Raw genomic sequence first — 11,869 nt, 5'->3', positions numbered from 1 at the left:
TGGATGTTTATGTATATGTCACAATTTTTATTAAACCTCAACAATTATTCTATAGAATTAAAAAAATTAGTTTATTGGTGCAAAAAGTACTTAATCATTTAATACCCTACATTTTCTCGGGTCTGCATCTCGCCGATACAGGTTCCAATTAGTCACTCACCTCACCCTTTTGTTGATGAAACAGAATTAGCAACAGGTAATTTGTGGGCTTGATTGAGTGCTCATAAAACGAATGAGGTAGCGAATTGCGACGGGATTGCTGTCATCGAACTCTACAGCTACTCTACCTACTGTACACATTGTTATTGTTGAATTGAGTAGGCAGATAGGTACTACTCTGAAAACGGGTTAAGATACACAACGCCAAAAATGCAAAATGCCAAAATGTTAACCCGTACGCAGAATGCCAAACCATAATGCCTATACGTGAAATACCAAATCGCTATGATAGTAAAAAAAACCATACCTATAAAATAAATTAAGCTATAAAATAAAAGGGGCTCTTATTTTAAAGTAATAGACCCTTTTAAAAATGAACATTTTAAGAACGCCTTGCTTTGGGTTTGATATTTCGAAACATATTAATTTTGGCATACTTATTGCGTTTTTGGCGATATGCTTGTTTGGTGTTTTGCGTATTCAAAACAACGCAAAACGTCACAATTTAATTTGGCATTTTGCGTTTTTGGCGTGGTGCGTGCGTCTAAACATGTGAAACCACGTCTGAAACTATATGATTTTTTACGATCCGTGCACACTCACTTTTCTAGGCAGTTTTTGAAAAATAAACAAGGGTTCAAGAAATAACGAAATTACCGTCAAAGTATTTAGCGCAACTACCACGGCTACGTAACCCTACTTTCTGGTCAAATGGGTCTTCTGACACCAGTTTTATAGAACGCCGGTGAATCTGCATGTTAACCGATTATCGAAAACGAAATATTCCAAATATGTACCAAAATTGTCGAAAAATACAAAAAGTTAAGTAAAATGTCGTCTTCGAACTGAAGCCAATTGATTTTGGCAATTTATTGGCTCTGTCAACAATATTGCTTCAACACGCTCGAAAAGTTGATTGAACTGTACTTACTGCTTTGTAGGTCATGTAATAGAGGTTAAAGGTTAAAAAAAAAATAGTTCGTCATTTCAAGTGGCACCTACTCAAGCTACTATATTTTTAAAATATATGGATGTATTTTTTAACGTTTTTAATAACTTGCTTTCTTGACGGGCTTTTGTTTGTTTTTGTAAAATCCCGCCTTATTTTTTCAAAATGGAGCATTTTGGATCAACTCTTGTCACTTCGTATGACATCAGCGAGCTGCCTGTCGAACTGAAGCCAATTGATTTTGACAATTTATTGGCTCTGTCAACAATATTGCTTCAACACGACCGAAAACTTTATTGAACGTGCCAGAGCTGTACTGTTTGGTAAGTTATATAGAAGACGTTAAAAGCCGATTCACACCATGCACGTACACGAAACCGTAGACATATCTGCGCGCATTACGTCTACGCGAACGTTCACGCCACGCAAGCGGTATGCCATCAGCCATGTCTCATAGAGTTCCATACATTACATTACAACGCAATGGTACGCGCTACGTCTACGCTTACGCGACGCATAGGCGGCCTGTGTGGCCGGCGCTTTAAGTTTTAAAGTATGTATAAATTAAAACCATTAACATAAGTTTAGTTTTTACTTCTATCGACACTCCGAGCACTATTTATTTTTAGTTTTTACCTATCCCAAAATCGCCCGACGCATAAAGAAGCTTTAATATCAACAAGAGTTAAATTAACTAAGAATGAAAAATAACGAAATGTATTTTTTAACGTTTGCAACATGAAATTTCGAGTCATATCGACGCCTGTCACTCCGTACGACAACGAGGAGCGCGGCGGCCTCGCGGGGTGAAGCCAATTGATTTTGGCAGTTTATTGCCTCCAACAATATTGTTTTGAGGTAGCTATGCTTTGATTGAAATGCGCTGGTTTTCGTTGAATTATAAAAAGATTCATCGATATCCCATCTACTCGCACTAATTCCTTTGCGGAATCCTCCTACGCAGTCGCGTAGACAGGGTTCAAAGTCAGGGTAGATAGATCACTAATTTACTGACATTAAGAAATTCAATAGCGTCGACAAGGTGCTAGAATCAGCGGCGTGCAGGTTATAGAGGCATAAAAGCGCTGCTTACGCTGATTGAAATAGTTCAATGCTCATCTTTCATCATTACCGCTAGTAATTAGGCAACTACCTACCTTATGCCTACTCTAGCTACAGATCCTGTGCACGCCCCTGGCTAGAATGTTCACCTCGCACCGGAAAATGCAGCGACGGATGCACTAGGTACACAGACGATATCAAACCAGTCGCAGGGAACTGGTGGATCCAGGCGGCACAAGATTATTGCGTGTGGAAGTCCCTACAAAGAGACTATATTCAGAAGTGTATCGGTTGATGATGATGATGATGATGATGAACATCGGTGGCGGAGATATTGAATTTCAAAACACGAAAGAAGAATGATGGAATCAACTCCCATCGGCGGTATTCCCATTAGATTACAACGTGGGGTTATTCAAGGGGGCGGACCAACAAATTCCTGAAAGACCGGCAAGGCATCGGCGGTACATCTGGTACTGCAAATTTTCATGGGCGGCGATAATCACTTAACATCAGGTGACCCGCCTGCTTGTTTGCTCGCTATTTTTTTATTAAAAAAAATATTGGTTGTTCGTACGCCCTAAAATAATTTACTAGACAAGATGATTATGTAGATAAAAGTAAGCTCGCACGATTAATTAACGGGTAGGCATTTCAAGCCTTCGTGTTATCGCCCGCACAAATCATTCATCAGGAAGCAGCAGTGACGTCGCTCCCCTTAAGCAAAATATCCGGGATATTAATCATTGCGCCTATAGTTAGGATAAATGACTCAATGAACGCTCGCTTCGACGCTATTGACTTTTCCGGTGTAAATGTCCAAATTAATTGATTTCTATTTATTTTTAATCAGTTCAAATCAGTGCTTGATTTTTATCTGTATCTATTAATATTATCTTTCGAGCTCGCTCCTTACAAATGTAGTTTGATTTTAATTCAAAGTTACAAAGACTCAACATGCAAGTTGGAATCTATGTAACTTTGAACCTACATATTATTTTTACGAAAATCTAACAAACCAAAAATTGGTTTGGACAATTTTGCAGGTACGCTGACGAAAGCGTACCTGCAAAATTTCAGTTTATATTAAAATAAGAATGAAATTGCGTTTGTATGAAGCGCGCTCGGGTGCGCTCGAAGGCTGTCTTATCTTCTTAAATAATAATTTTGTATGTTAACCTATTGATGACAATATTAAGAAATAACCTATGACTATGCAGAATAACGACGTAGTTGCAGCAGCATTACGCGGGTCGCCAGTAATAGGTATTTCATATTTATGATCACACTAATATTATAAAGGCGAAAGTTTGTGTGTGTGTGTGTGTGTGTGTATGTTTGTTACTCTTTCACTCAAAAACTACTGGACGGATTTGGCTGAAATTTGGAATGGAGATAGATACGAGTAATATCCTGGATTAGCACATAGGCTACTTTTTATGCCGGAAAACCAAAGAGTTCCCAAGGGATTTCGAAAAACCTAAATCCACGCGGGCAAAGTCGCGGGCATCGGCTAGTAACTAATACTTTCACGGCTCTCTAATCTAGTCGAAGGTGGAGTTATAAATGAATTTGCAGATTTAAGTATAAGTAAATAACAAAACATTAACTTAACAAAAAGCCTTAACTTAACAAAAGTCTACGAGATTGAGGTACATGTGAAGTTTATCTCACATTAGCAGTAATTTGTGAATGATGAAGTTAACAGAAACTTAGTTCAATATGAAAGTGTACGCAGTCAATAAAATTAGCACCTAAGCAATGCAGAGCGATTGCAGTGCACGCTGGAGCGGCGGGGTTTGGTCGACAAGTAGTAAGTGATAAATAAAGCGTAATCGAGAGACGGAAACAGCCAATGAGTAAATCTCGTCCGTCAATTTATTTAAATTATTTATTAGTGCCCGCTATAGACACCCGGGCGCGATCGTTTTCAGTGCACGTTCACAGAGAGCGCTCCGGACGCGGACAGTGCGAGAATTAAGTTATGCTATCGATATCGATAAACTGTACTCTATAGTCTATACCTACGTTGACCTTACCAATGGCAAGTTCGTGATTATATAGTCCAAAACCGAAATGCTGGCCAGTGCGATTGGTCTAGAATCTAGATAATCCTCAGGAATGCCCAGAGCGCTTGGCAAGCGAAACGTCAATTTGTCGATCACCTTTGGACTTTGGACTAGAAAATTTAGGCGCTTCTAGATTAGCCTGAAAACTCGCTATACATGTCCAAAGCCAAAACTTCGGCTTTGGACATTTATAAGGATTACGCAAATGGCGTAAGCCGTTTACGATGTGCCAACATTTCGGCTTTAGACCATAGACATGAATAAGAACCTTTTACCTAACCTAATAATTTTAATTTAAACAAAATTAAATAGTTATCTATACATATAATAAAATTGTAGAAAAGTGGTGTCTGTACAATGGAAATATATAAAAAAAAAGTAGCAGGGGTTGTTATTATATCGATGCCGAACCCGAAATTGTAACTAATTTTTTTTTGTCTGTTTGTCTGTTTGTCTGTGTGTTTGTGCACGCTAATCTCAGAAACGGCTTATTCGATTTAGATACGGTTTTCACTAATATATTGTAGTAAGATTCACTTAGGATTTAGTGTTTATTTCATGTCAATCGGTTCATAAATAAAAAAGTTATGTCAATTTAAAGAATCACGGCGGCTCGCGCCTGAGCGTCCGTGGCTATATAAAGCGCGAAAAGTCACTATTCCACGCGAACGAAGTCGCGGGCACAGCTAGTACTTAATAAAAATAAGTCGTAAGAAGTCCAGTATAAAATATCGATAAGAAAATAAAGACAGATACGGTTTGCATTTCAATTATTTTGTAATGGTAAATGAAGATGAAACGGTAAAAAAAATAGATTAAACTTATACATTCAACTAAAAAATAATATCGACATTTTTTTACGGACGCCTCACACCACACTATTGGCGACTCGAATTAGTTAATTTGTGCAGATACAACACAATGGATGAGGAAATAATATACTCGCATGTACTTATGTACCAGGAGATTGTAATTGGCGTAATTGGACGAATCTGGACGCACTTAATAATGTTCCATTGTCGTGATTCAAGCGGCAATTCATCGTTTGTGTAAGATGTGATTCATTAGTAGGTACCAAGGTTAACGTTTTCATTTCAGTGGATAGATTTAGATAGTTGATTTGATTTGAATAATTTATTTGAAACCGTATGTATTGAACTTGACTTCCTTGGCGCAGTGGTAAGCACTTTTATAACTGGGAGGTTTGGGTTCGATTCCTGGCAGGGGCAATTTGAGACTTTATATTATTTTCTAAATTGTCTCTGGTCTGGTTTGGTGGGAGGCTTCCGCCTTCGGCCACTATACCAGCAAATCCGTACCGCCAAGCGATTTAGCATTCCGGTACGATGCCGTGTAGAAACCGAACAAGGGTGCGTGTTTAATGTAACTGCCATACTACTTCCATCTTAGACTGCATCATCACTTACCATCAGGTGAGATTGCGGTCATGGACTAACTTGTACTTATCAGAATGAAAAAAAAAATATATTGGTGACATATTTATAGACCGACATAACATGACGATGATTTACCTATATGAAATGATTTTCTTTCTTTTGCGAAGCCTTAATTCTACATCAGTATAGAAATTAGACTTACCCGTTGATATCTGTGATGGTCCAAAAGTGTTTCAGGACAGCTTTCGCCAGCAGGTACCAGATCTGTGTCCACACCCACGACGACTTATCAATGGAAGACGCGAGAAACTCCTTGGTTTCATTGTCTGGTTCAAGCTGGACAAACTTCTGTTGTAACTCCGGGCTCAACCGGCTTTTGTCCACTCGATACCACTGTAATAAGAAAAACATTACCTACATAAAGAACTGCCACCCAAACGTCAGTTTTAAGAAGAGCCAAAATACCTAAATGCGCCTAAAAAGAAGATTAGAAAACTGCTGGAAAAGAGCTTTTTTATGGAAGAGGGGTTGATTTAGAATTAATACTCCTAAGATATTCTTAAATATCTGCAATTAAGTAGATGATGTCCGCGATTTCCTATAGATTTAGGTTTTTTTAAATTCCATGGGAACTTTTGATTTTACGGGACAAAAAATAACTAACGCCCGTTCTCGGGACACAAGGTATTTCTTTATCTTTCTTCATAATAATATAATCCGCTTAGATGGGACATGAAAACATATCAGACAGACACTTTCGCATTTATACCTAATATTAGTAATTGCTATGGATGCAGAAGGACTAAAGATAGAAAAACACTTAGTGGTCACGTCATTAGCATAGTAAAAATAAACGGTTAAACGTTAGTTGCAGAAACAATTCAGTAACGATTACAAGTTTTTGCGTCGACGCCGGAGCGAGCAAAAAACCATCTAACACATCGAAAGGTGACTCTTGATTACCTCAGTAAATTAGTAAAGACATTATTAATGTAACGCGGATCCCGGGAGCGTAATCGTAAATTGATGTTTAACAACTCCCCGGCTCAGATTATAATGAAAGTTCATAAAAAGAGTAATGGAGTGCAAATAAGAGAGCGTAGTATGAAAGAAGCGTGTAGCTCGTCACCCGTTGTATGTTTAAGTCGCCGCGGCCCTACAAAGGGCATTGCGGCGGCTGTTAATTTCACGCTGCCTCGAATTAACATTTCTTTACGCCACAGAATAATAACGAATTAAAAAAACTTCTCGCCTCTACATATAGTGGTAATGACGGCGAGCGGCGGCGGCGGGACGGCGAACTCATCAGCCCGACTTAATTAATGCCCGATCTGTCTTTATATTAAAATCGAAGTCGGCAGCAGCGTATAAAAAAATTGATAACACATTACACATGGACGCGAGAACTAATGATTGATTTACAATTACGATGTACAAATAAAAAACCGAACGGACTTCTGTTTTTACACAGCCACTAGGACGCTACAAGGTTCGTATTATAATTATTATATTTGTTGTTTATCATTTTTTTAGGGTTCCATACCTCAAAAGGTAAAACGGGACCCTTGGGAACCATTTTGTGGTTTGTCTATCTGTCCATTCTTGGCCGGCTTTTTTGGAACAGTAATCATTTCGATCCAAAGATTTGGTAATAATTAAACTTGAATACCCTTTACTACTCTTTATCCCATTATAATGGGATAGGTACCTATACTTTTAATTCTTGAATCCTGAGTATCCTAATTTCACACGCTCGAATTTTTGAGTTTAATAGGAATGAAATAAACACCTTATTTAAAAAAATAACATAAGCAATGAATAATAATAATGTAATAAAAGCACTAGAATCTATAAATTACGAAGTAGCAGCAAAAAAGTAGAAACAAATAAATATTTATTAAGGGAATACTGATGGCGAATCACGTTGGTGATTATGCAATGTCCCGTCTTTACATTTAAAATAACCTGCATCAGAAGTACGGGATCCGACGAGGCGAATTCTCCAGATGGAATACAAATCGTGGAAAATTTTGAATGCCGTAGTCATTGATAATAACACACTGTTTCAGATTATTCTTCGACGCCGATCTAATTTGCTGTTTTTGATTTTTAGAGTTCCGTACCTCAAAAGGGAAAAATGAACCCTTATAGGATCACTTCGTTGTCTGTCGTGTTTCTTAATTCGGGGAAATCAAAACCTACAGGGTACGTACCTATTTCCCGTTGACCTAAAATCATGAAATTTGGCAGGTAGGTAGCAATGTTATAATATAGCACAAGTAAAGGACATAATCCGAAAACCTGAATTTGTAGTTAGGTACATCACAAAGAAAATTAAATGTTTGTGTTTCCGAACAAATAATAACACTAAACATTACTGTTGACTAAATCACATCATGATATGGCGTTGTCCGTCATTAACTTGCAAATTTTTACTAAGTATAATGGTTTGAGATTTCTTGTACGATGGTTCGGAACCCTTCGTGTGCGAGTCTGACCCGCACTTGACCGAATTTTTATGTAACTAGTCGAAGTAAACAAACATGGATATGTTAATGTAATGCAGCCACGTGATCTCCGGTGTTTGAAATTCAGCCAGTTTGAACTGAAACTAGGAACAAGCTCATTACATGTTGTTTCTCGAAAAGCTCTATACTTTTTAGGATACCGTAGTAAAACAAGGAATCCTTATAGTTTCGTCCAGTCCGTCAGTCTGTCTGTCTGATAGAAGTCTGTCTGTGTGTCCAGGCCGTTTTATAAATAAGCTATAAAAAACTCTAAAAACTACACAAAGTCATATTAAAATTTTGAAAAATATTTTTTTTTCATGGTACCTGAATCCTGATCTGAGAGTTGAAAAAAAATATTAGTTTACCCTCTCGAGCTTATTAATTTAATACAGCGGTTGCTTAGGTCCGTAGCAACGATAACGGTAGTCTTTGGAAAAAGTTACCGTTTAGGAAATGATAATTAATTTGCCGATAAAGTTTCTACCGACAACATGGTTACGGAATCTTACTTTATGCGTGTTCTGAGTTCTGACACGCATTGGACCAGTAATTTAAAACTTTAGCTGACCACAGGAGCACTAGTACAAAATCGGATTTTGAGGACCTCATGATATCCAGAAACTTTCGAAGCACCTGGCATTAACAGAATACTTATTATAATTTTTGTGGGAAAACCTAGCTATAGAAAATCGATATTTATCATATTTGGATACAAAGACAGCAAAACACTTGGTAACAAGTGTAAATTAAAAATTTTCAACACCCCCGACAAGTGAAGGTTACAGTAACTAGAAAAGAGCTGATAACTTTCAAACGGCTGAACCGATTTTCTTGGACTATTCCACGCCTACGATCCAAAGTATCTGAGTTTTCCAAAACATCATTTTCAAATAAATAATTATGTATCTAGGCAACGTCCATCTTGACAGCTTGACATTTGTCAATTGACACTTGAATATTATGAACCTAAGGGTTATCTAACCTTCTTTACTACAAGAAAACTAGAAAAGAGCTGATAACTTTTAAACGGCTGAACCAATTTTTTTGGATTATAGCTAAGAACACTCTCGATCAAGCCACCTTTCAAACAAAAAAAAGTAAATTAAAAACGGTTCATTCGTTGAGGCGCTACGATGCCACAGACAGATACACAGATACACAGACACACAGATACACACGTCAAACTTATAACACCCCTCTTTTTGGGTCGGGGGTTAAAAATAATGTAAACGGATCAAACACGAGCTGAAAAGTCTAGATACGACATTAGGTATATCTAACTGTAACGAAATGACTTCCGCGTTGTTGTTTTTGAATTTTAAGCAATATGTAGTCTTACAGGCGCCCGGCTCGATTTTATTTATGAGGCTCATGTTTAGGATTCAATTTCTGCTCGTGTAAAGCTAGGTTTGCATGAATAAAAATATATGTATTTTAAAAATGTACCTGTTAAGAAAGTCAAATGGAGAATGATTTATTCAACTCGACGAGCTATTGAGGCCGAATCGCTCTTGTTTATTTTGAGGACTTAATGTGGGTTACCGAATTTCACATACTGGTCAACGGGTCAGTTGGTGAAAAACTGGTTTATTTCTTTGTTTGTGCGTCTTCTGCTCTTCAACTTGAGCTGTCATATCCCTCTGAATGCGATCATTATCCTCCGTTGACTCGTTAGCGGATAGGTCAACGAAGGTGCATCGATGGAACGAATGGAGGGATGCAGATCCTTTATCCGCCGGTCGTTCGCCTCTCGGCTAATGAATCAAAGACCTGTGCGAGCATATTGTCAATACGGAGCGAAATATTAACTCTGAATGCGCTCAACCTGCACAATGCCAGATTAATTCCCATTTAAGTGTGTGAAATAAATGGTGACGAGCGGCAATTCACAGGCAAATGGCGGTGCATTGCGAGCTGTGACTTCCAAGCTCTAATGCACAATGAATGGCCGCCATTCCAACGTCCTATTTAATATATCACATTATTAACAATTAATGACTCTTTCAGAATATTCTATTTGCTCATGCATTACCTAATTATCTATACACATCAATATGTAATTACTGTAAAGCTCAAATTAAGTCAGTCTTTGAAAACTTTTCTTTACATAATTAGGTTTTGATTTGTTAATTCGTTGATTGAGTTTTAAGACATGACTGGACGTAACCATAGATATGATTGCTGGGCTTTTCTCACACAAGGGCATGTTCGGAACCCTCATAATTTTAATTTTAAATTTACGCAACACCATCACATCAATAATTATCTTACATATTATTCAACCAATGACAAACAAAAAGTGTAATATGGTGTACCTATTTTGTTTACTTACATGGTTCTTTCTTTGATTACGAAACCGGAAATTCATTATTAAGAATCACAAATATAGATAAGAGTCGAATGCTACCTATATCAGTTATGTGGACTGTGTCTTCTATATTTTGCCTTGGTTTATACCACAATGTGGTACCGACCTATGGTGAAGTGTGGTGTGTGGTGTGTCACTTGTGTGGAACCAAGGCAAGATGTAGAAGAAGAATCTCAGTAAACGCAGTCAAATATATTAAGATGCATAAAGTTCTAACATTTATTTGGGCAGTAGACGCTATAAAGGATAAAATGTAGTAACTAAGTGGCGCATAGAATCTCGGTGGATTTGCCGGTAAGCGGCTCGGGAGCTTGTTTGCCGGCGCTCCATTAAAATGGGATCAGCCTGATGCAGATTGCCTGCCGCCTGCTGCCCGCCGTTTGGACTCTACGCTTTGCAGAATACATGGGATGCTCCATGATACATGTTAAACGAATGTATATGCTTTATATTTATTGCACTAATAAGTTTACTGACGCCTTACCTGCGTTCCCACTGTGTTAATCTAATTTGTTAATCGTTTACGTTTCTCGTCGTGTTTTCACTATAGAACTAGTTTAACACTAGATATTAAACGGTGATTAGTGGTGATGGCCTCCTCCTCATTCCGCCTCCGTTTTGTCCATTTGTCCGTTTGTGACACACAGCAATTTTATTTAAAACTGTTAAAATTTGTTACCGCTTCATAAATGTAAACTGCGTAACTCATACATAGTCGGCGGCTGAACAATGCGTTAGGTGTGAACGCGCGTTTAGATTGACGTAAAACCATACCTATTAGTAAAATTAATTAAATCCCAAGAATAGCCACTTCGTGATCTATTGCCTTCTGTGATCGATAGTCATACGTCATTATGATTATTAAAGTCTAGTTGAATTAATTATTAAGTACGTAAATCGTAATGCGTCATGTTTCTTTATTTATAAAATATATCCAATTCTAATGATTTAGATCTAGACTTCAGATCTACAGCATCAGGGGGCACGGCAGTGCCCCCGCCAAGACGAGCCAAACGGCGGCCGGGGCGCTACGTACCTTTTTCTCGAAGTGTTTCGCCGTATTTTCGACCCGTCATAACTTCGGTCTGGATGACGCTAGAAAGCTGAAATTTTCAGTATAAGGTGTCCTCAGCAAATTTACTAAATATACTAAATATCAAATATCTAGCTTTTATGGTTACAGATTTATTGATACCTAAAATACGCCGATTTCGTCCCTCACTGATGATCATCAAAACCTCTACTCAAAACCTCTAAGGTACTTCCCGAAGTCCTAGAAGACTGAAATTTGGTATGTAGACTAGAAATTGACTACAAACTACAGGAAAATTAAGAAATTGGAAATGCCCCCCCTC

The 11,869-nt window shown here is 37.9% G+C and overlaps 1 protein-coding gene across 4 annotated transcripts in view; it reads right to left on the bottom strand.

Moving 5' to 3' along the window:
• LOC123868566 (protein-L-histidine N-pros-methyltransferase) overlaps window positions 1-11,869 on the bottom strand; it is a 73,434-nt gene that overhangs the window by 37,982 nt on the left and 23,583 nt on the right. For all 4 annotated transcript variants that reach the window (XM_045911127.1, XM_045911126.1, XM_045911124.1 and 1 more), the window contains one exon: window positions 5,839-6,029. In XM_045911127.1, the coding sequence (XP_045767083.1) occupies window positions 5,839-6,029 (191 nt within the window). The remainder of the gene's footprint in view (window positions 1-5,838; window positions 6,030-11,869) is intronic.

This window comes from Maniola jurtina, chromosome 9 (assembly GCF_905333055.1).
Source record: "Maniola jurtina chromosome 9, ilManJurt1.1, whole genome shotgun sequence".
Taxonomy (NCBI): Eukaryota; Metazoa; Arthropoda; class Insecta; order Lepidoptera; family Nymphalidae; genus Maniola; species Maniola jurtina.
This window is presented reverse-complemented; position numbering and strand designations above follow the sequence as displayed.